General features: G+C 44.1%; 1 protein-coding gene across 1 annotated transcript in view; it reads right to left on the bottom strand.

Annotated features, from left to right (window-relative positions):
* Window positions 1-17,156, bottom strand: part of SNX30 (sorting nexin family member 30) — a 48,901-nt gene extending 31,745 nt beyond the window's left edge. Inside the window, exon 1 of the mRNA XM_074166185.1 lies at window positions 16,876-17,156. Within this exon, the coding sequence (XP_074022286.1) occupies window positions 16,876-17,037 (162 nt within the window). The 5' untranslated portion in view covers window positions 17,038-17,156. The remainder of the gene's footprint in view (window positions 1-16,875) is intronic.
* Between the last annotated feature and the right edge of the window lie 8,811 nt (window positions 17,157-25,967).

Genomic DNA, 25,967 nt, shown 5'->3' with positions numbered 1-25,967 from the left:
GCTTTTTCTAAAGTAAAGAGCAAAGATCCTTAGCCTCTGTCTCTCACCTCCTCAGGACAGTCTCATAGCTTTGTCACCTGCTGAAGCAGGTCAGGTGAAGGTCTAGCAAGGTCTGGATCACAACATACGGCAGAAATAGTATGGCATTCAGACTGTTGATTTACTGGTTAAGTACTAGGCTTTTGTGCACAATTGTACAACCACCTACAGGCAGACTCTTCACCCATTCCTACGGGGTTTGTAGGATTCCTGAGGACACCCAAATTTACAGGTTCATGAGATCAGGTGACTCTAGCAGCACACCTCTGGTATCCAACAGTGCAGGGCAAGCAGGAACTGCCTATGTTGGAAATGCATGAGCCCTGCCAACTATGCAGGCTGCTATCTGGTAAGGAAGCAGCTTCACATTCATTTGTTGTATTATGCAGTCCAAACATCTTGACTAGTTAGCCTGTCCAGAAACAGATACTAAATCTATCAAAAAGTTAATTTCACCCAAATTTAAAATTCAGCTGAATTTTATAAACTTGAAGTCTGCATATGAGATGCAAAATGAGTTGGGAAATATCCAGCTGATGTCATCTACTCCCTCCTTCATTGTCCCAGGAGATTTTTCAAGACTCTGGATTTACAGAGCAGCTTGGATCCACATGAAGTAAAACCTCAGGAGCTTGGTATTCAGTCTTCTGGACGGCAGCCTCCCCAACAGAGTAGTACACACCAGGAAAGGTATCCAGGAGTCAACCCCTGAAGGCTAAAAAAGGGTCTAAAATTCTGTAGGTATTGGCTTGTCATCAAATGAAGATCATACAGTCTCCTGACGAGTTAAGTGCACCTAGTCAATACTGCAGCTTTTACAAATTTAATGTTTGTTTTCACTTATCCTGCCTTAGCAAGTGTACAGCTTAGCCAGGTTAAGACTTGTTATCTAAGCAGCAATACATGAAGGAAGTGGAAGAGGTGGTTCAGCTAGATCTTCCAAGCACAGATAAGCTCATCTCTGGAAAGCGTTAGCCTGAAACCACCTGATGTTGCAAGCCCATTGCTCTCATCCAACAACTATTAAGTGACTGTAAGAGACATTTAGAAGTTTTGCTGTTTAGCAGCATGTGGCACACTTAACCCCAAATACCCTTGCCTAACTTGGGGACCTTACAGCCAGGCCTGTACTACTCACTGCTTCACTTCAGAAATTCAGAGCACTGTACCTTTCTCCTTGTGTTTCAAGGTGTTCTGTGGCTTTTTGCCATCCATTTCCCAGAGAGACACAACCACAGACACAATCATGTTGAGGGGACAACGATTCCACACAACAATTGCAGTTGGTTTCTGGAACAGTATTACCTCCATACCTTCAGCACGCAACAACAGGTCATAGCAGCAATTGTTGCTGATGACTGGAAAACTGAAATGGTTTAGGTGTAAACATTCCCAAGAACACTATAAAAGCTTGCATTAACTTGGCTTTCACAGGGCTGTTCATAGCGCTATTTGTCCCCTCCCAGCAAGTTTTGAAAGCAGATATTTTTTGTTTCTACAGTTCTCTGCCACTGGCCTCCACAGGTCAGCTCTGCACAGAAGGAGAAAGCACCTTTCCAGTGTCCAGCCCGTCTAGATCGGTTCACCTGTCACTGACAGGATAGGATCCTAACAGGAGATCTCACTGAGCACCTGTATAGTGACATCTCAGTCTGCACAAGACTATTATACAACATCAGCTGAAGACAAATACCTAGACTTTTCTTCAGATAAAGAAGAACGAAAGAAAAGGCATTTGCCTCCCCTTTATATATATTCAGTTTCATTCTCCACCAGGCATCAGCATCATCCATTGTCTACTACAGGTCACCTTTGTTTCCCCACACATATCCGAGGTAGAAATGAGATACTGCATGTCCCCTCCTCTTGCACTTGTCTTTGTGCAGCTTACTTTAGTTCAAGAGTGACCAAAGTGAGGATCCAGGCTGAAAAGAAGGGAGAATGCCCTGGACACAGTAGGGAAACGAGGACAAGAAGGCAGTCTTGCTCTACAGAGTTAAAAAAAAAAAACCACACAACAAACACCAAAACAAATGAAAAAAGAAACCCCACAGATAACAAATTCCCAAAACCCCTGTTCGATGCCAGAAGGAAGTACCACATTTCCACACTGATCCACAAACAAGACAGTCCTGAGTTGTAGTTTGACAACAACTACAAGAATCAGCTTCTAAGGCTGGATCTACCATCCTGGGAAAGGGTAAGTGGTTACATGTGTACCAGCTCCTGACATCCTTCTCCAGTAACGGGAAGGAGAGTACAGTATGTGTGGGTGTACTCACAAGGAACAAGATTATACCCACAGAAGAGGTCAGTGTTTTCCACTATATTAATCATCTAGAATCAGACTGCAAGGTTGAGGCTATTTTAAGAGCAATACAGACTAAGCTCAAATCAGACGCAACTCTTCTTGCTCTTACCTGGAAACACGTCAGAGGAGGAGGGATAGTGCTGGGTGTTGAGGACACAAGCCCAGATTTTTACCTCCTAGCCCTGGAGAGTACTAGGCAGTAAGTCTGTGGGCCCTGCTGTGTTGGGTGTAAAGCCCCAAAGTCTAATGGAGCATGCACAGCACACCTGGTCTAACCCTCACCTCTACAGTTCCAGCAGTACCACTGGTATTCTGCCCATCTAACCCAAAAAGCCACTAGATAAAGACTGGATCAATTTGGTCTCAGGATATTTTAAATAGGTGTCAGAGTACAACACACTGCCAAGCCACGAGTCTGATGACTTTGTTCTGGAGTTTATCACTTGAACTAGTGTTTCTGCTCTGTAGGTCAGAGTTGCCTGGAGACAGACTCCTCAGTATCCCTGAAAAATTAAGAATTTCAGGTGCAGCAGCTGATCATAATGGCATGCAGTTTGGTACCACTCAAGGCCTGGGAGCCTTCTTGCTTATAAGGGCATCATTCTTGGAATAGTGTTTCTTTGCCCTTTGGCTGGACAGAGAAACACTAGAACAAGCTTCACAGAGACACTATGTGATTGACATGAGCGCTTTCCAAACTTTCTCATGCAGCTCATGGGATTCCCACCTCTTTCCTGAGGCTATCAGCCAAGTTTTATAGGATGGATTATTTCACTTTGTGGTTTGTTTCCCCATAAGTCATCACAGTTAAGTGAACCAGAGCAAGAATGTGGGCACAGAAGCACTTCCTGCCAGCAGCATTTTCATCAAGAGCAATAAGCCATCTCCTACCTCTGTTGCTGAAGTCTTCAGGGACTTAGCTACAATACGGCTCAGTTTCAGCCCTCCTGTGCACGGGGATAAAGGGGGATATCACAAGAAGGTGTCAAGTACCACATCAGACCATCTGTTCATACAGTCTGGCTATATGTCTGTCTCCTCAGAGAGTCCTTAGGAGGGTGGCATCTTTTCCTAGTCTGGAAGGGGGACTGTGCAATAACGCATTAAAGCTAGATGTGGTTCAGGTTACACTCTAAAAATGAGTATCATGAGTGGCATCTCACAGATGTTTTACAGCAGTTAAGTCCTTCAATATTAGTAATAAATTATGCTACTGTGCTACTTTGTGCACAAAAGGTCAAAAGGCTTTGGGGACCAGGCATTTGGCAGATGAAATAGGTTGTTATTTGGAGCAGACATTAATTAGGCAAAATATAAAGGGATAAGACATACTTTTGTTTTATTAACTCCCACTGACACGTACTTCCCCATATCCTTTGAACAGGAAGGAAAATGCGAGAAGTAACTGGATGCTTGCCATATCTTATTGCTCCCTTACTGTGGCAAGGTATTTTAAATGCAAAGAAGTATTTTAAAACATCCACAGGATGAACTGTTCTCTTGGAAGAAACAGTCCCAGATCCAAGGTTGGCTTCTATATCTGTTTACAAAGCACTAGAGTCCTCACAGAAAGCTTTATCTATCTTCCTAAGCAAAAAGCCAGTCTGGCAGCTGTCCAGCAAGATTAGTTTGGTTATGTTTAAGGTGCAGAAAGTAGTAGAAAAGTGTTTGTGACCCAAAGGAAAGCAAGAAAGTTTAACATTTGGACAGATGTGGATTTGCATCTTTTAACAGAGCTAAAGGTTCTTTCTGCCTTCTACAGTTCTCAGCACAAGGCAACAGGCACAAACTCCACTCTATCTTCAGAGTTCAAAGACCACCACAAACGACAGAAGCTAGTTGTCTTCAGAAACATTTAGAAAAATGCACATCTTTTGAGTGAAGTCTCCAGTTACTCTTCTCTAGCTCTGTTAAGTTCCATGTCCATCTGCAAGGAATGGACCAGAAGGCCAATCACATCCTGGGCTGCATCAAAAGAAGTGTTGCCAGCAGATCCAGAGAGGTGATTCTGCCACTTTACTCTGCTCTGGTGAGACCTCACCTGGAGTACTGTGTGCAGGTCTGGAGCCCTCAATATAGAAAGGACATGGACCTGATGGAGCGGGTCCAGAGGAGGGCCACCAAAATGATCAGGGGGCTGGAGCACCTCTCCTATGAGGACAGACTGAGGGAGTTGGGGTTGTTCAGCTTAGGGAAAAGGAGGCTCCGGGGAGACCTCATAGCGGCCTTCCAGTACCTGAGGGGGGCCTACAGGAAGGCTGGGGAGGGTCTGTTTACAAAGGCCTGCAGTGACAGGACGAGGGGCAATGGTTTTAAGTTGGAGAAGGGGAGATTTAGATTGGATATTAGGAAAAAGTTCTTTACCATGAGGGTGGTGGAACACTGGAACAGGTTGCCCAGGGAGGTGGTTGAGGCCCCTTCCCTTGAGATATTCAAGGTGAAGCTTGATGAGGCCCTGGGCAACCTGGTCTAGTTGGGGGTGTCCCTGCTGACTGCAGGGAGGTCGGACTAGATGACCTTTGGAGGTCCCTTCCGGCCTGGACCAATCTATGAATCTATGAATTTGTTACAAGACTTGAATTATTATCAGAACAATTCAGCAGCTGAGTGCCCAGGAACATCATAACCCATTTTAACATGTTAAAGAGCACCTTGTGCATAAACAAGCCTAACACACCCAGTGTTTTGCTTAAAGCATTTTCAGAACCTGAGCTCTGACCGTCTAAATAGCAAAGCAGCAGCCAGGATTCAGATCACAAGCAGGAAAACTTGAATCCAGCATATGACTAGGAGTCATTCCCAATCCAAGAAGCCAGATTTATATCTGATTACAGATGGAATAGTTTGTTAAGCTTGTCCAAACTAAACTGCTTTCTCCTAGAGACATAGGCTTTTGTGTTAAAGCTCTGCAGACTAACTGTGCAGCCATTTTTTCCTGTTCACACTCTAGAAGTAGATTTAGCTGCATCAACTGTTACCTAGTTATCCAGTGTCACCAAAGTGACAATTTGGCTGAGATGTTTTTGAGAGCAAACAGTAATATTTTTTTAAATGTGAAAAGATGCAAAGGATTGGGGAGAAGCAGAGAGAAGAAATAGGAAGGAAAGAGATGACAGAGGACTGGAAAGCACTGTAGTATCCTGGTGAACACTTTGTTTAAATAAGCAATAACATACTTCCATATTGCATTACAATGTGGGTTTATTTGTGCTCACTGTTTTAGATGAGTTGCAGTAGCATTTCCCCACACAGGATCAGTAGAGTTTTCATGAGAGCAAGCAGACAGACAAGGCATCACTGTGCAAGTAAAGGAGGCAGAGATATTCAAACTCATGTTTTCATCTCAAAGCCTGGAAGCACTGGAGGAGTGTGCTGTTGGAGGAGCTCTCAGCGTAAGTTTGTGCAGGTGTAACTGAAGGGATAGCCCTCCATCACCTTTGCTGATAAGACATTTTTCAGCAGAAAGGCATTTGCTCCCAGAGAGGCAGAGTAAACACAGTGTGTATCTGTTGCAAGAAAAAAAAAAAAGGCAAAACCCACACAGTATGACTGCTTCACTCCCTGCTGTAAAGAGAGCAAGTGAGGAAAAGCAGTCATGTTGTATTTCCTCACAGCATGAAAACTATAGAGACTGATGGAGGGAAGAAACAAGATCTACAGACTAATTCATCTATAGAAACACGCTTTATTTATATGGCCTAGGCTCCTGACAGCCACTGTGGCACATACAGTTGTTTGGCACACATGACTTCGAGTGAAGTGTACTGATCCAGGAGCGAGATGGTCAGCAAATCCTCAAAAGGCCAAGCTGATCACTGGTGATAAGCAGTATTGATTGAAGTGTTCCAGTTATTTTCTTGGCAACAATTCAAGACATAGCTTTGTCTTGGCAGAATCCAAGATTTTCACTTCCAATTTGCCTTACACTAGTATCTAAAAAGCTATGGCAAAGGTCCCATTTTACCCAGATAAGCACAGGTTTGAGTATTGTCTGGGGTAGTCTATCACTTACCACTCCCACACATCAGTGCTTTTACCACCAAGCTAGTTGAAAGTAGCTGTTGCAAACACCATCTGCAGCAGTGAGGGGGAAAGAGGCTTCTCTGCCCTTGAGCAACACCTGCACTGCAGCATATTCCTCCCAAGGAACACATCACATCATTCAAGCTCACTGGAAAAGTGGGGCCATCTATGCAGACAGACTTTAAGACAGGTGGGTTTATATCCTAAGAGGCCCTTCAGAAGGATAAAGCAAGTTCCATTCAAGCAGTGTAAGGCCATACTTTCCCATGAACTGGGACATTGAACCAGTGTAGTAACAGTTTTGCTGGTAGATGTGACAGAGAGAAGCTTCACCCCTTGCTAGTATTTTGGCTTTGAGACACTACTAGCGACTCGTCAGATATGCAGCATTAGGGTGATTTAGAAAAGCTTGACTTTTGAGACTTTAATTCAGCTTGAGGTTAGAGTACACACTAAAAATAAGAATCAAGATTAAAGCAAGTACTTCACTGCTGTAAGCCATGCCATCACTAGTAACACCACATATAGACCACTGCAACTATTCTTTCCCAAGACAGGCAGAAAGGTTGTCATCCTCACAGTAGGGTCTGCACTCCTTAATTTGAGGGTATCATCATGAAGCAAGTAAAGCCAGTTCCTATCTACATTTTGCTTATTTTCCTGGGGATTAGAGTACTACACATGTTGATGATGTCTTTGCTCCCACACACTGGTGTAGTTCTCTTCAACCTAAGACACGTAAGACCACAAACCAGAGTTCAGCAGAAGCCCGTCTTTAGCGGTTAGAGACACCACCACTTTCACTTCCAGACTAACTTCTCACCTACTGCTTATTGCTTCATAGAAGAAGCTGTTTAGAAGCTCTGAACTAGGCTATAAGACAGTGATGTTCTCCAGAGGAATTTATGCTTGGAGGACCACTCTAAATACAGCTATTGGCTAACCTCTTTCCTTGCCTGTTGTATGAATTTTGGATTATTGCCTTTATTTTCAGAACAAGTTCCACTAACCCATGTCACCTACATGCTTATTCAGACATATACTTCATGATTTCTGTTAAATATCTGGTTAAGAATCAACAGGTTTTGTATTATAACATCACCTACAGCTGAAGGCAACACCTCTTTCCATCTCCTGCCCCTCCCAATTTAGAAAATAAAATGTCACAAATTCATCTGTCAATAAACCATTTAAGTTGGACTAGCATTGGGAATGCTAACTCATTAAGATTTGCAGCTCCCTGGATTTGTTTTCCATCTTCAGTTGGTCATTGCAGAATTACTAGAATCTACCTTGCTGTCAGCTATCATCCTTAGAAACTGGAAAAGAAACAGGTTCCCCACGGTCTTGAGAATTTATTAAGACTAAATTCTTACTAAGAGTAAATTCAGTCAGCTTTTACCTTTTACCTCAGGGCTGCAGCTGCCACCACCTCCAAGGTGGAGAATGGAGCTCTCTGCCCCATTTCATCCTAGTGATGGGAGTAGTTTTCCCCAGCCACAACAACTTAAAAGTCTCAACTGCCCGAGCCTGGGTTGCAGTGCCACTAAGTCAGCCACATCTTAAAGAGTCAGTACAGCTCAGCGTTTAAGATCTTGCTCAAGGCAAGAGCAGAGAACAAGCCTCAAAGTTACTTCTGAGAAATACACAGGACCAAATGCCCCTTTCAACTGGCATATTGTCTTCTGCAGACTGAAAGCACATTCAAGTTACAATCTCAAAGATGCAGTTCAGGTGTTGCTAGTAGATTTTCAAGTAGCAGTACTGAGTTAAGTCTCATTGCACCGTAAAAGCTCCTGTCTTGTCTCCTGGCCTATTTTACAGAAAACAGCCTCTCAGATAAGGAAGAGACTGGGTAGTGTGACAGCCAGATGATCTGCTTGAGATACCACAAGAGTAGTGCGCAACGCTAGAAGACACCAGGACAACAGTTTGCAGGTATTCTAGGAACTGATCACACTGTCTCCCAGATCACAGTGTGTCAATCAGAAAGCCTCAGTCTTTAACCTCTGCCCCTCCCATCGTTAATTACAGGGACATGCTGCCTGAGGCTTATCACAAACCCCTGAGGCACCTTACCCTGAGGGTAAGGGAATGATGTGCCCACACAGCTGTAAAAAGAGAGCTTCTTAATCAACCTGGTTATCCCCTGCTCTGACTATCCCCATGGAGGAGCTCAGAGAGCATCCAGCAGCTCAGGCAGGTTTGAGGCATTCCAGCACAGGCAGACCAGAGGATTCTTTCCAACCACCAAGCATAACTTTTTCCACCATGGCCAACAACTTACTGCCAAGACCCACCCTTCTGAAATCCGGCTGAAGAACCAACTTCTTCTATGTACGTTTTGTGTATCTGTTTTCAATACTCTCTCTCATTTAGTACAAAGCAATCCTGTTGAAAAGAATACGAAAGCTGTGCAACACCAAATCCAACCTCAAAGTATACCCCTCCCCCCATTAAGTTGAAACAAGACCCAGGAAGTAATATCATTATACAGTAGAAGCTATGTTCAGTTTTACCAGAGGGAAAGACTAAAAAAAGTAACGGTACTAAGACAGTTATGTTGATGCAAGTGTTTGTCCCAAGTTAAGTGTTAGCTATCCTTCATCTTGTCCAGAAGAGATGGGAATTGCCAATTCCAGAGAAACTCACTGTACTGGCAACTAATGCATCATAAAGAGACCACCGAGTACAGTTTTATGTCAGTACTGCAGCACCTATTGTAAGATATCATTAAAGCACCCTTACCAATAAAATCCTATTTCTATAAATGAAGGTAGCTGTGAGCAAGCAGACCGTGTTGTTCTACGTGCTTCTGCACCATCAAACCCCAGACTGGCCACAAGCAAAGAGGAGACAAGCACTCTATCTTTTCAGCAAAATACCATGGTATTAACCGATCCAAGTGACATCACGAGTTTGAGAGATGAAATAGCTAGAGACAGCAGCTCTAGTTACCACCATTATGAAAGACAGGAAACTGGATTCAGCCCGCAGGTTGGCTGTGGGTAGAGCACTGAGGGCAAGCTGAAGGCCATGCTAGCTTTAAGTCAGTTCTTTTAACCAGGAGACTAGAAAAGAGCTGCCTGATGCACATGCATACACTCACACATATAGTGCAACAGAACAGGAGCTCCTTTAAGCAAGACAACTAGGCTCAGCCTTTGAGAGCCAATGGCCCACTTAAAAAGCATGTGGCAACCAAGCGTTTGTACCTAAAAGCCTCCTGGCCTAAGAACCATGGTTCAGCAACGTAACACGCATCTACTATGGAATATCACCTTCCCATTCTGTGCAGCAACTGGGGGAACAGAACCAAAGGATTTCCCAACACCATGAGAACAGCTTCATAAATAGGTGAAGTCCCAAGCAGTTAGGAGACAGTTTAACCAAAGCAGGAATCCTACCATCCTAGTTGGAAAATAACATTCCTGTGTCCTTCAAGCACTTCTTCTGCAGACAAATACAGGGATTTACTGGAAGAAGCCTCATATTCACAGGTTCTTATGCATAACTTGAATCCCAATGACATATGCTGGAGGAACAACACAGCAGAGACTACATCGATCTAGAAGGTTTCTGAAGTTGATGAAAAGTGCCTGACATGGATGATTGATAAACTGATGACGGGAGATGCTTTGCTGACCTTCAGTCTTACAAAGAAGGAAGAACTGGGCAGGGATGTGAAGGCATGGGGCTGCTTCAGCCACAGTAGCCATGAGCTAGTGGAGTTTGGGATCCCAAGAGGAGGGAGCAAAGCAAAGAACAGAATCACAGCTCCAGACTTCTTTGGCCTCTTCAGGGATCTGCGAGGAAGAAGGCATATGGCCCTAGAGAGACATCCAGGAGAACTAGTTAATTTTCAAGGAGCACCTCTCCAGCCCTGAAACTGGTCCACCCCAATCAGCAGAAAAGCAAGCAAAGGTCGCTGAAGACCTGCATGCATGAACATGGAGCTCCTGACTAAACTTAAATATAAAAAGGAAGCATAAAAAAGGCAGCAGCAGGCACAGCAGACCCAGGAGGAAAAATGAGATACTGTCCGAGAGTGGGTTTAGTAGGATGGAGCCAAATCTGGCAAAGGCTGAGAATATCAACAAGGCTTCTACAGGTAAATCAGCAGCAAAACAAAGAACAAAATGCAGTCCTGATGGGGCAGAGGATCTGGTAACAAAGGACACAGATAAGGCTGATGTACATGGTTCTTTCTTTGCCTCAGTCTTTGAGATGATCAGCCTTCAGGAATCCCAGGACCCTGAGCCCAGTGGGAAAATCTGGACCAAGGCAAACTCGCCATCAGCAGGGGAGGACTAGGTTAGGGAGCATTTCAACAAACTGGACAGACATAAACCCACGATGAGATGGACTCACAAGTGGTAAGGGAGCTGGATGATGCCAGTGTAATGCCACTTGCAATTATCTTATCCTTATTATGGCGATGAGGGGAGATTCCCAAGGAGTGGAAGAAACCAGATGTCACTCCTGTCTTCAAGGCAGCAGATACAAGGAACCACAGGCCTGTTAGCCTCACCTCAATCCCTGGAAAGGTGAGCAAATATTGGAAACCATTTCCAAACACACAAATGATATGGTGATGAGAAGTCAGCATGGACTTAAGGGAAGACATGCTTAACCAACCCAACACCTGCTATGAAGATGTGACTGGCCTGTTAACATGTTTCATCTCAACCATAAGAGGGCTTTCAACATTGTCTCCCATGACATCCTCCTAGACAAGTTGACGAGGTACAAGCTAGGCAGATGTACAGTAAAGTAGACTGAAAAGCGATTGAACTGCTGGGATGAAAGGGTTGTGATCCCACAATTTCCAACTGGAGGGCAGTCATTAATGGAGTACACCAGCAGACAGTAATATGACCACTACTGTTTAACATCTTCATTAATGACCTAAATGATGGGACAGGGTACATACTCAGGAAGTGTGCTGAGGGTACAGAACTAGGTGGAGCGCATGATACATTAAAGGGTTGTGCTATCATTCAGAGGGACCTCAACAGGCTGGAGAAACGGGCTACAGGTACCTCATGAAATTCAACAGGAAGAAACGCAAAGTCCTGCACCTGGCAGGAATAACCCCATACAGATGGGGGTGCCTGGTTGAAAAGCAGCTTGGCAGAAGGAAAGAAAAAAAACACCACAAAAAACCCCACACACAACAGATCCCAACAAAAAAGTTGACTAAGAGCCAATAATATGCTTCATAGCAAAGAAGGCCAACAGCCTGGAGAGGACAATGCTCAGGGGATCTCACCCATATGAATAAATACCTGATGGGAGGGTATACAGAAAGTGGTGACAGACTCTTCTCAATGGATCCAACAACAGAACAAGAGACAATGGGCACAAATTGAAATACTACAAGTTTCACTTAAACATAAGAAAGAAATTTTACCTTGCAGGTGACTGGGTGCAGGAACAGATTACCTAGAGAGACACTCAAGAATCAACTTCACAGCATCCTGGACAGCCTGCTCTTGCTAACTCTGCTGTGAGTCAAGGGGTTGGACTAGAAGACATCCAGAGGTGCCATCCAGCCCCAACTTCTCTATGATTGACAATTTTGTGTTCCTGTAGATTGGAACTGAGATCAACTCATCCATACTGACATTGTTTCATGAGTTCACCAACTTCGGTTCCTGACTTTCTGTACTACTCAGTCTCTCTCAAAACTGAGAATTTACCTTCAGCTTCCTTTAAGAACAATACATGGTGTTTGTCTCAGAGTTCTTATTTAGTCAGAGAAGGAAGAGGTTTGTAGAAGCTCAGGCAGATCTATTTTAAGCTTTCAGATTATACTGCAAACTGGTTTCATCTGTGGGTGGATGAAGTTAAGAGCAATAATTATAAACTAGCTACCAAGAAGGCTGGAAGTAGAACTCCAGACTCTGTTATTTTTTGTCGGAGAGCTACCAGGCTCCCTTCCAGAATATGAGTGTTAAGTAACAGCACTCCAGCAAACACACCAAGTATTTATACTTGATCAGGTGCTAATACAGGCCTTGGGGTTCACCAGTGCAGTAGCTTGGAAGCAGATGAGGAAGGGGTCACATGCAAGCAATAGTTTTCCATTATTGCAGTAGGAGTTTTAATATCCATCTCCATGAATTAGCAAGTTTGAGCTATGTGTTCACATCAGCCCTGCTTGATATACTACCTGTAAAACAGCCTTAAAGCTCACTTCAGCTGTCTAGTGTTAACAGAGCCAAATACAAAGCACACACACCTTCAAAGAAGAAAATCTGAACAGGTTATAGGCAGCTGGCGACAAGTACAGTATCAGGTGGTCAAAGATGTCTCAAAGAGGACAAGGGAGTCTGAGCCCCAGGGCAGGTGGGATATGAAAGCTTTTGGAGTGACAGGCAAGAAACCAGTACTGGGCATCAGGACCCTATCAGACAGCTGCCAGTCTCAAGGCAGACCAACATCAACAACAGCCAACATCACCCTATCAGGAAGGTACTCTCACAACACAAGTCTAGAAGGACTACAAGGACCAGAACTAGAGGACAGTAGGAGTAAGCCATAGAGAACACTTTATCTCTAATTCTGCAGAGCCTGGCACTTCCAACACTTAGCAGCATGTAATTAAATCTGCACAGCCACAGTGGGGCTGCATCCTGAGTCTTATTATAATTCTACAGCCATTTGGGCACAATCACACAGCAGAATACCATCTACTTCTCACCTCTGCTCCAAACCCAGTAATAATATCTTTTCTCCTTAGTGTCAAAGTGTGTGTTTGCCCTAGTGAACAAGCAGATTCACTATTGAAAGTGACAAACCAGTGAACTGGAGTTTAGCAGTCACATGCAAGCAGAACTTCCTTTTTTTTAAAAAAAAAAAAAAAAAAAGGAAAAAAAGGAGAGAAATCAACAGAGACACTTCCCCATTTGTCTTACCTTCCTCTGCAGAGGATCTGCTCTGAAAAGCAGATCTCAAATTAGTTTGCATGCCTTCCAAAAGCTCTGCAAGACAGCAAGAACTCAGTTTTACAGATAACTCTGCAATGGACTTTGCCATGCATCCTGAGGGAGTTTCCTCCTGCATGCTGCCATCTCACCTGATGTCAAAAAAAAAAAAAAAAAAAAAAAAGGGGTGGAGGGTTATTGCTTAGGTTCAGCTTTAGCTGTCTCCTTACTTGGAGGCTAGAAAGGGAAAAGGGAGAATAAGCTCAAAAAAGCTGATGGTGGTCAGGTATCAGGACAAACAATGTTTTATGCAATTAGACTTGAAAGGAACAAAAAGATCTTTATAGAAAGATCTAGCCAATACAGAAATGCTTCAGAGACAAGAATCTACAACTCAAGTGTTTCACTTTTGCTGCAGAACCACTGTGAAAGCCAAGTACTTAGGCAGTAACATCCATTTCATTTGAGAGGTTAGATGCTGCTCAAAAGTCAAGGTTTCCTGGCTCCTAAAACAGCTCTCCCCTACAAGTCAGGATGAAGATGCTATTTCATTCAATGAAAGCTCTGCAGCCCTTTTCATAAGATTCAGAAAACTGGAGACTAGTCTACTTAGAGGGCCTCAGAACCAGGTAACCCACAGAAAGCAACACAGGAGGTTCTCTCCCTTTCCTATGACCTATTCCCATGTTTGAACCAAAAACCATCAGGAGACATGCAGGCAGTATTCCTGTCCTCCAGGTTCCTCCGACTCAGGATAAAGTAGTGGTCTTACTCAGTGACTCCTGAAAAGCAAGGAAAGCATGCTTTAAAGAATGCAAAGCAGTGATGGCACTTCACACTGCACATCTGTGGCACTGCTTTACAGGCAGACAGCTTCCCTTACTTCTGCGCTTTCTCCCCTCAGAGGACTTCAGTCTTCAGTACCTTTATCTTGCAGTAGTGTTTAGAAAGTATTTGCTCAGAGCAGGAAAGAAGAACCAAGAAAAAGCAAGTTATTCAGTTCACGGAGATGGGTCAGCCATTGCTACGATCCCTCTGCCAGAGGGATGTCCTAGTACAGGCCTGGTTAGGGACAGTAGTCCTTACAGAAGCTTTCTGACTCAGAGCCACTTTGAAGCTGGACACTTCGATCCACACTTCTCTTGCAGTGCCAATCTCCACCAGACTCTCCAGAGAGGCCCTTGGAAAGGCCAAGAGAGCAGACAAGCACAGCTCCTATTCAAGAGCCAATAAAGAACAGCTGCAGAGCTTTAAACCCGCATCAGATTTGAATACTGACCCCCTCTGTTTCCCAACTATTGGAGCTATCCACACATTGTTAGCTGATTAGCAAGCCCAGGCTTTCAAGAGATTAATGACCCACAACTAGAGATTAAGACAAGAGGCATACTAAAAGGTGGTTTTACCTATTTACCTCCACTTACCATACTCGCTCCCTGGACTACTCAATACACAGTGCAAGCAGTTCAAGCTTACTACTGCCTTGAAGTTAGGAACATCTGTTTGTCTGCTGAAGTTTTTCCTGAGGTAGGAGAGAAGTTAACTCTTTCTTTCCTTGCCTGTGTATTGGGTATTAAGCAGAAGAAGAGGCATCCCTCACACTGCAAGGCTGTTGGACTCCTTCCGTCAGGAGGATCAGACCTTTGGCTTTTTCTGCCAATTCAGCTAGAAGGAGGAAAAAAAAAAAAAAAACAAAACACACCGAACACTGCTCTTCCTACTGGAAATCCTTTTCTTCTGCAAGGCTCACTACCCTAGTGTCATTTCCAGGACAACCACAGAACTGCTCTTGAGTCTAAAAATTACTTACCCCAGCCCCTTTTTGTTCCCCCTCTTTAGAGTATTTCTGTGCTGCCAAATGCGTACTAGAATGGGGCAGTACTACATACAGGTACTAGAAGATGGACTTCACCTGTGTTGCTGGTGAAAAAAATGGGCAAGAACCTTCCTACTGAGTACTGAGAAGTTAGCTGACCACCACCTGAGGCTAGAGAGGTATTTCTGCTCCTAGGTTATCAGGGATGCTGATACACTTCTCAGACACCTCAAAGCAGTAAAGACGAAAACCTTGCTTGTGCTCCAAAAAAAAAAAAGCTCTTTAATACAGCTGAAGAAAGAAGTTACAGGGTGTGAGCTGCTCCTCAGAACAGAGCTTCTCAGCAGCTATGCAGCAGCGTGGAAAGCAGCTGTGCTAACAGAGTACAGTACCACTGCTGTGCTCATGAGCTGCGAGAAGACCCATGAAGGCAGCCGCCAATTCCTATTGCTACAGGTTGGTCAGACAGCAACATAGTTACATGAGTAAATCAAATCTATCATAGACAAAAAAAAAAAAAATCCACAATTCCTACTCACACACTCACTTCTCAGAGGGCCATCAACTCCTTGATAAGTTTCTTAGATGAAGACAAATCTTAGATGAAGCAAAGCCTGGCTTCTCATTTGAACAATAGTGGGCAAACATTTAAGGAGAAGGCTCCTTACATGGGCAGGAACAAGTGCTGAATCTCTACAGTACACTTATAGGGCTGCAGAAGGGGACACATGGAAGAGACCAGACCACTTTGACTCACTCCACTAGGGCACAGGAGTGTATCAGACCAGACACTGCTGGCAGCCCCAAGGCTATAGGAGGTTAGCAGATCCACCCTGCCCAGAAGCTGCTCCACCATCCCCAGGACAACAGCCATAGGAAGCACCTCTTGCCACCAGCAGCTCTGTAACACCTTGTACATACACCAACCAGCCCAGAACTATTTCAAACCAATCTCACCCCTTGCAACCCTTGCTCCCAGAAAATTTTACCTTAACGCATTTCAGGAAGTCTGCCCACAGAGATACTAAGTCATTGCAAGAGTAGTTAATGTATCAGCAGTGCTGTGCTGCCGCTACTGCTTTCACATTCAGGAATTATCACATCTAAGGCCCACACACAGGCAAGGCACTTCCCAAAGCCTGCTAGCATCCTGCAGACACATGCCAGAGCCAGGGAAGGGAAAGCAGGCACAGGTACTCCTGCAAGAGCATCCTTTCCACATTACACTGTTGTGATGAAGTGAGCAGGAGCTGAGCTCTGGAGAGGACAATCAGGGACAAGCTGATGACAAGCTCGGGGGTAAGGAAGCAACGGCGGCTCCCAACCTTCCCCGTGAGGACTACAGGAAGGAGACAGCGAGGGAGCTGCAGCAATCCCTGAAGCATTCAGACCCATCTGTAGAGGGTATGAGCCACAGGAAGACACGATCAATAAAATCTTGCCTCTCGCACACACTCCAATGGGAGCAGGAGCACTGGTGTCCCAGCTGGTCCCTCACAGAGAGGGACACGATACCTGCAGCCCCCACACCGGGTTCCTTCTCCCCCTCCCGGGCAGCCCCGGGTTCCTGCAATGGATGTCAGCATCGCCCCGGGCTTCATTTCCCCGCGGGGAACCAGGGATGCAGCCGGGGAAGTGGATGTGGCGGGGGAAAGGCACACACAGCCTTCCTCCCTCCTCTCCGCGCTCCCCTTCAAAGGGGGAGACACCCCCTTAAAACGCCGCACCCCCACATCCGCCCCTTGCCCGGGCCGTACCTTGTCGGCGATGCTGCGGGGCAGCAGCAGGTCGGGGCTGGGGGTGAGCGCCGGCCCCATCTCCTCGCTGCTGGACGTGGCCAGGGGATGCGGCATCTCCCGCAACGACTTGGGCCCGGAGGACGGGAGAGGTTTGGGGGCGCCGGCCGCGCCGCCCGACATCGCGCCGGGGGCCCGGGCGGCGACCGGGAGGGAACGAGGAAGGAAGGAGCGGGAGAGGGCCGCTGCGCCGCCCAGGCGGGGGAGCTGCGGGGGCCGCCGCAGGAGCCTGTCCGCCGCCGCGCTACGGGGAGGAGGAGGAGGAGGAGGAGGAGGAGGAGGAGGAGAAGAAGAAGAAGAAGGAGGAGGAGGAGGAGGAGGAGGAGGAGGAGGAGGAGGAGGAGGAGGAGGAGGAGGAGGAGGAGGAGGAGGAGGAGGAGCGAGAGCAGCGCCTCCCCGCGCCGCCGCCCGCCCCCTCACAAAGCACCATCGGCCCCACCTGCTCCCGGCCGCCGGCGGAAGGCGCGGGGCTGCCTCAGCGCGGCGGGAGAGGGCGGAGCCAGAGCAGGCCACGCCCCATCCCACTGCGGGGCGTGGCCGGGGGTGGTGGGGGTGGGGCCCGCTGGCCAAAAGCGAGCGAAAGGCGGAAAAAGAAAAAGGGGTCCTCGACCTCGCGACCTGTTCGCGGTAGCCGGGGAGGGGGGAGAGACCGTATCTGTCGCGATATAGGCGTGAGGATGGGTGAAGTGGCTACAGCCGAGGGGACGCCTCCACCGGGAACACCGACACAGGGACGAGGGTCTTCCTCGGGGGCCTGGGGGTACGGCAACACGCTGTCAGCCACCGTCGCGGCCTTACTGTCACCATGCTCGGGATAGTTCACATCTTTGTTGAATAGTCATTTCCTACCGAAGCCAGTTGGGATTCGTTGCAGGGAATTCTTTTTATATTTGAAAGAATGAGTTTTTAAAAGGATGCACTGAAAAGTTTTGCTATGACCCTGCGAGGAAAGAATTTTTGTAATTTTTCAGGAAACCTTAAATTCAGGCTCTCTTATTTGCTAAAATGAGCCAAAAGATTATATCCAGTCCTGTAGAAATGATCCATGCAAATTTGTCTAACAGCATGTATCAATTAGAAAAATTCAGTGATCTATCCACAGTTAACAACGTGAAAAAAGTATTGATGACTGCTGAATAATTAATAAATAGGAGAAAAATCATGGTCTGGTTTAAGATATTCCATGAGCAGATAAAGCAGCTACATTTGTCTGATAAATTATTCTTTGCAAATAATGTGCTCAGCGCTGATTAGATGTGATGGAGTGTCATGCTGCTGAGGGAAGAGATGGGTCACCGTGAGACTGCCACAATCCCTCCTGGCTAGATATAGATGTATAAAGATACAGATCTGTGACCAACGAGGACTCGGGTGCTGTAAGTGGTTTTTTGCTGCTGTTTTCCCAGGGGAGCACAGCCCATTGAAATCAGAAGGGCAGCGCTGCTACCTAAAGCTAAGTGAGTTTTACAGTACCAATGCCAGGTCACAGGAGGCAACTCTGTGGACCTGCATCACAAAAAGAAATGCCATTTATCACAGGGAAGAACTATGAAAAAAAATCAATACTTACTATAAATAACTACTTAATATTATGTAATGTTTGAACTCTGGGTGATAATCAAAAGCACCAACCGAGTCCCAGGCCCCAGTGAAGAAGAGGCTGTGAAGTATGCCTTGTTTATTAGACTTAGGAAACAACCACCTATTTATCTATCAGGAAAAGGAAACAATACAAATTAGCGAGTATACATGCAGACATCCCAGCTTTCTTCTAGACTACCCAAATCTTAAGTGGAAACTATTGTGATAAAGCAGCAGGCAGGTTCATGTATCTGCTACACTGCTCAGGAACCAGTTCCCTTCAGTTTTGTGAAAGCCTGTATCTCAAAGGCTTAGCAAGAGCTCTTCCTATCTTCTCCCTTAAGCATCCTCACCCAGGTGTGTTTCCAACTCAAACTCTTCTCCAGAGGAAGCCTGTCAGGAATTACATTACAGGTGTTACACCAACACCGTCAAAACTTGGAAACCTGGGCACGTTCTAGCTTTGTGCAGGTACAAATGACCTTCTACTCATTAAACCTGTTGGCTTAGTTGGCAGTGAGCTGAGGACAGACCTGCTGCACCCTTGAAGACCAACAGTATCCAGGCTGCCCAAACAGCAAGCAGCACTGGCAGCAGATTGAGGCCACAGTTTATCATTCTCTACTTGGCACTCATTAGATCTTACCAGAAATACCGTCTCCGATTGTGGGCCCCTAACACAAGAAAGACACTGACACACTGGAGAATGTTCAGAGGAGGGTACTGAGATGGTTGGTGACTGAAGCACTTGCCCTGCGAGCAGAAGCTGGAGCAGAGATGGCTTCATGGGCACTTAATTGCAGCCCCCAGTGCCCCATGGGGAGGGGATGGAAGAGATGGAGCTGGGCTCTTCACAGTGGTACATAGCAGGAGGACAAGAGACAAAGGACATAAACTGAAACAGGAAAATCCTGATGGATGTTTGGAAGAACCTTCTCCACCTGAGGACAGCAGCATCAGAGCAGGTTCCAGAGAGAGGCTGTGCAGCCTCCACCCCTGGAGATTTTCGAGACCTGACAGGGCAAGCCCTGAGCAATCCAGCCCAATCTCATGTCTGACCCTCCTCTAAGCAGGAGACTGGACCAGAGACCTCCCTCGGTCCCTTCCAGCCTGAGTGATTCTGTGATTCAGATAATGTTTGTTGCTATAGAAGTTGTATGTCTAGTTTCTGAAGTGATGTGAGATGACTTCTTAATTTTCCTGTACATAGGATGAAGTTTCAAGCTCCAGTAAGTCACTTACTGGCCTGGCTCCCTGCAATTGCTGTATGTACAGGCAATATATGCCTCTTTGTTTACTAATCTGTGTTTGTCAGATATAATTATCACGCTAATTATCTGTGTTACCTAGATGGCTTTTGCTGGGAGCTGAAACATGTCATCCTTTGTCTTTTCATCTGACACAAACTACTCAGAAACATTTTCAGATAGCTAACTGGATTAGTATATGCAAAGTACAGGAATATTTGTGCACCTGTGAATACAAGCAAGCCGACATCTGGTTGGAAAAATTTCAGAAGACATTAGTAGAAGGACTTTTATCCAGGAAAATAGACACACCTGGTGATTATTACAGTGATACTCCTAAATTCTGACTATGATAATTATGTTTAAATTTCAGAATTCCAAGCATGCTATAAAGTCAAGATGGTTAACTGTTGAGCAGGTCTCCTGACCTCGATCCGTAGGTCACTTCACTATAAATGTTCACTACAACTCATTTCTGATAATAATATGCATTTTGTGAAACCAAGCAGACAGATTAGGGCACTCTCTTAAGAGTAAATCTCTTAAGGACTAAAGGCAAATGTCTGTCTCCCTCTGATTGAAGTCTGTAAATATCTGTATAGCCAGCAATATAGGTTTAACAATGATATATACCTTCAGCAGCAGATGCAAACTATCATACTGAGAACGATGAGTTAAAAAATCATAAATTGTATCTCAAAATATATGAAACACTTTAAATTTGTAATCTGAAAAATCTGTACAACTGGGATCTTTTCTTTGCTGTCTTCTCTGCAAGTTCGTATCACAGACTGAGGCGGGTTTTTAGCTTCCTCTTCAGCCACAAGACAAACCCATTTTTATTTTTTTTCTAACATGGAAGATGACAATTTTATGTACTTGGTTTTAAGAGCTGGACCTTCAAAAACACAGAAGATAAGGCATTTTAGGACTTGCATTTGAAAAATTAGTTAGGACCAAATTCTTGGACCTTGACTAAAACTAGTCACTCATTATCAACAGAGGCCATGAAAAACTCCAAATCTTTTGTGCATGAAACAAACCAGAAAAAAGGTACATGATGCAGCTTGCTTCTTGTAGGAAATTTTTTCCACACACAAATAGAAAACCTGTAAATGCATCAGCATGTGGGTCGTCTGGCTCCAGCAGCAGGGACAAGAATGTACAGCCAAAAACTGAGGAAGGAAAGTGTCTATTTTTCTAATAGTAGTGACAGTGAAATAAGTAAAGGTTTTAATTCTACTAAGAAATTATGAGTGATTTAAAACATGGTACTGTTCCATTCTCCAGTTCCTACTCCATACCACGAACTGTGGTGACACAATTTTACGACTGTAATATTTTCCATGACATTTTTATTGATTGTTTTCTTTGTGTTAAACATTGACCAAGCTAAAAACAATCAACACATGAAATATGCAACCAGCAGAATAAAATACACAATAAGAATCAGAGTCACTGACTGGCTGAAGAGAAACTGCAATTCAATGCCCACCTCTTTACCCCAGTTAACCTGAAAAACTGGCACAGTTTATTGTGCTTACATCATTTCAGCTGGTAAACGAGATAGAACAGGTATGTGCATAATACTAACTGGGCAAGAAGACAAATGGTAAATTTGGGGATCAAGAATCTCACCAATTCAAGCCAAAGGTCACTAGCTTCAGGTGGTTTTTTTTCCTGAAGAAAATAGTTCTGCCTCTGTATCACTGAAAGTCCTACCAGGTGCCTCTTTGGATTGCTACAAGGATAAACAGAGAGAGGACCTACAGGTTCACTTCTCATCCTGCTTTTTCAGTGATACTCTTGCACCTTCATTAAGGCAGTGTTAGTTCAGGAATTTCTCATATTACTTCTGCCGTTTAGCTATACCTTCTCAACCAGGGCTGATATACACCACAATTAAGCACTTCTGGCACCAAATGAAGATCACCCTGTGTATGTTACATCCCCTGTCATTTTTACTAAGGCTAGGACATAGGCCAGCATAAGCAAGAACAGGAATTTTGAAGAGATTCTATGCAGTGCCATTGAGTTGCATTATGTACAACATGCCTACAGTTGTGGGTATAGAAGCAGTTTGGTGGTGGGTTCAACCTCTGAAAAAAGAGCATTTTCTTATTTAATACAATTCCTAATTTTAAAATAAACTAAAAGATGTTACAGTCAGCAGCAAATATACTACATGGCAGCAGTGCAATATTGGGTGGCAAAGTGCTTTCCTTCAAAGCAAGGATTGGAGCCACTCCGTAATAATGACAGAAAGTCACCTGTAGGGAAACCTATTTACAAATTTAAAGATAGGCAGCACCAACCAGTAGTTTACTGCTGTTCTGATCTGGAGTGCCAGGTACTCCAACAATACCACTCAGGATGTTTTTATAATGGCAGATGGCTTTGTAAGTGCTCAGTATGGGCCTGAAAAGGACTCTCAGTTGTTTTGTAACATTATTTTCGTAATGCATCTTCATCTTCTTGTTCAGATAATGAGACATAAAATGGCAATAGGGTTTACAGTGAATAGCAGGAAGGTAACTTCAGGTTGAATTTATTTACTAGACCAGACATGTAAAACCCACCTGCTTTTCATCAAGTATTCTATTTAAAGCCTAAATTATAGGATTCTTCTCTATAGCGCACTCCAGACAGTACAGACAACAAACAATAAGGTAGGCTGGAGTCCTCACCAGCCAGACTGTCAGGCTTGGCTGGTTTGCCAGGTCAATGGCAGTAAAAGCTTTTTTTCTCCCACTGTGGACAGCCTCTTCTTCACCACTTTATCTTTTTTTACCCTTGTGCTGTACCTGGAGAGGATAACGTTTGTGTCTGTCTGCACATAAGCACATGGGAAACTAGCATGAAACAAGACCATTCTAGAGGATGTTAAAAAAAAAAAAACCAACCTAAAATCCATCTGTCATTTGAAAAAAGGTCCTTCCTTCCCCATGCTACTACAGCTCACGTCTGGTACCGCAGAGACTGAAGAGAGCAGGCTTTTGACTCGACCCAGTTAAACCTTACGCACATGGTTGTTGACTCTGTACAGAGATGGGATGACTTTCAAGTCAACAACACCATTCACACACACATTTAAGCTAATGGGTAAGCTTTTGCTGCATCAAAAGCCTTGAAAGCTTTCAAGTTTGATGGGGAAGCAATAAACAGAATCGTGGAAAGATAGGGCACTTGTGATAAGAAGAGGAAGTCTGTGCTAAATGGCTATCAAATGAAAAATCATAGAGAAGGATACTACAACTATGGATACAGTATCTGAAGGCAATTGGATATAAAAAAGTAATGCAACTAAGATGTTTAAAGGCTCTTCAAAACATTCTAATTTGTTTGTTTGTTTGGGGTTTGGGGTTTTGGGTTTTTTTTGGTGACATGCACAATAAATATAGAAATAAAAGGAAGTGTTTAGAATGAATCTGTATAAGTAGCACTGCCAGTTGGAAGTAACAGCACTGTTCTGGAAGATTTTGGTTCAAGCCAAGGAGACATCCTGCACAACCTATTTTCACTTGGGAGAAAAGAAAAAAAAAAAAAAAAAGGAAAAAAATGAGTAAATCACTGTTTTACCACCGCTTTGTCAACTGCAAGCAGCAGACTGTAGTGAATAGAACTGCCGATGGCTATTCTGAAATACTGCCGTTTGTGATCATACAGTATCAAATCCAATTTAACTTAGCTTTTATTTATTTAAGGAGATACTTAGCTCCCTCTACACCGAGATGATGAGAACAGCCAGCCTGAAAACCAGCATTTTATTGGCTCAAGAAGCAGCATGGCCAGATTTGTGAGGCAATGTCCAAAAAAGCCCTTTTCAAACTGAAGATTTTGTAATGACTTTCCAATAGACACACTATAAATGCTGTATTTTATAATTTTTTATTTGATTACGGTGAACAAGAATAGGAATTTTGGGGAAAATGAAAGTATTCTGATGCATGAGAGATTACACTGCATTTATTTCAAGGGCTACATTCCTTCCCGTTTCTACAATCCAAGGGGGAAACTAATTTACTGATACGGAGCTCCTCCCAAAGCCAAAGGATCACTTGACTTGAGGCAGGACCATGTTTTTGTAGAGATGCTCCAAGTTACTACTACGATCAATCTTCATCACACTTGCACAGACCTGCAGAATCAATGAGTCCCAACCTTTCTGCAGCTGAGTTTCCTCGCTGGTGACTTCTCCTTGCCCTGCGAGCTCCTCCTTTTCTACCTTCCTTCCTCGATCCCCAGCCCAGGACCACCGTCCACGACTTAGTTCTTCTCACCAGTGTTAGCTGTGTCAAAGAAGAGCCCAGCAGCTACGCCTCTCTGTCTCAAACTGCAGCTTTTCAGAACCACTTACACCCTCAGTCCCGGCATGACAATGCAGAGAAATGCTCCAGGTAGGATTATTAGCTTGGGCACTGCGCTGCTCTTCACTCACAATGTTTCTCCGCAGTTAAGGATTACAAGCGAGATGTTTAGGTAAAATGGGACTGCAGATCACCCGGGACTGCAGATCACCCAGGACAGCATAATTAAAAGGGAAAAAAACCCCAGCACATATCACAGTTCTCAAGGCACAGTAAGAAATTACAAAAATTTGAAAAAACCAAACCATTAGAAGGAGGGAAGGCACTCAATCAGCTGTTCCGGCAAAGAGAAGAGTTGAAAATAGTGCCTGTATGTGGGAAAGGCAACAGTGTTTGCCATCCACAGTATTAATTTAAACACAGCTTTAAAGCAAACAGAAAACTCCCTGAGATTGTCAGATGTTTGCCAGTTGCTCAGGCGCTGATTTGGGTTCTCATTAACACACACACAAACACACAGAGACTGGTTTTACCAGGCAAACAATCTAGGTAACCAAATTCTAAATCTGGACAAATCTCTAGACATAAATTTGTTCGGTTTTACAATTTTCACACTTAGTGAGGCTTTGAAAAGTAAGTATAAATGCATGGACAGACAGTGTATTTGGTTAGCAGAACATTCCCTGTCTCACAGAACTTGCATGCATAATACCAATTCACACCATTTTAAGTCAAATGAATCGTTATAGATACTGATAGGATTTTTATACATTCTGTATACTCTCAAAAATGTAATTTATTTCCACATCATCCAGTATAGATGGCTGCAGTAGATCTTAAAAATCATTAATTTCTTTGAACAATTATGCCTGTATTTGCTTGTCCAAGCTAACAGACTAGTGTAGCATTCAGACCTGTGCACACCCCATGTATGTTCTTACCAATATAAATAATTCCATCATAACTAAAGGAACAGTTTTTAATAAGCCTTTTTCCCACTTTAAGCCTGGAGAGTGATGAGGTTAAGGACTTTTAAGACTTGACGGAAGAGAACACAGATGAAATTAAATGCCCTGCAGCGTACAGGTTTGACTACCAGATCTAAGATCCTCCTTCCCATAATTAAGTGTCATTTGCTGAGAAATGCCTGTTAATATACACTACCAAAATCTCAGTATTAAAAAGTTTAATATCCTGCAGTAAAAGCGTATCTCAGTAAAGACATCTTGAACTAAGACTTACTAAAAAAAGGTAACTTATTTTCTGTAGTTAACTATAAATTTGCTTCCAAAATCAAAAAGGCCTTTATTTAATGAAAATTGTTTACTGCCTTAAAAAAAAAAACAACCCTGCATATAAAATTTTAATGGGCCAAGTTGCTGATTTCTCGGCTAGCCAGAGGCCAGCATTGGCCCTGTCTCTTTGCAGCCCCTTATATTACTATTTATTGCCATTCTTAAGGACTGATTTTACCCGTGCATGATCAGAGGTGCAGCTGTTATAGGCCACCAGTTCCTCAGCTCAGGTTTGAGCCCCACGGCGGTTACTTTAACCCCAAGGAGGTAAAATAAAAGCCACAGATTGCTGTTTGAAGGCTCAGGCTTGATCACTTAAAGACTCATTTTTAAAGCTGTTACTTGACACTTGAAAATATGAAAAACGCTGACTCACGAATAGAAGTTAGAGAGGACAAAGTCTTCGAAGCAAAGATATAAAAAATTTATTTAAAAAAATGTACGAGTCAGCTGAGTAGGGTGCGTCTCAAAAAGAGGCACACCCAGCTACAAAACTTCAGGTATTTATACCCTCTCCTCAATCACTCGATTTTCTGCCCCTTTTCCCACTGCTTTGGTACTTTAGGGCTCACATTCTTTTGCGATCAGTTAACCTGTCACAGGCACAATCACCATTCTTCCCT

The sequence above is a fragment of the Numenius arquata genome, chromosome Z (assembly GCF_964106895.1).
Source record: "Numenius arquata chromosome Z, bNumArq3.hap1.1, whole genome shotgun sequence".
Classification (NCBI taxonomy): Eukaryota; Metazoa; Chordata; class Aves; order Charadriiformes; family Scolopacidae; genus Numenius; species Numenius arquata.
Note: the sequence above shows the minus strand (reverse complement) of the source record. Positions and strands in the feature narration are given on the sequence as shown.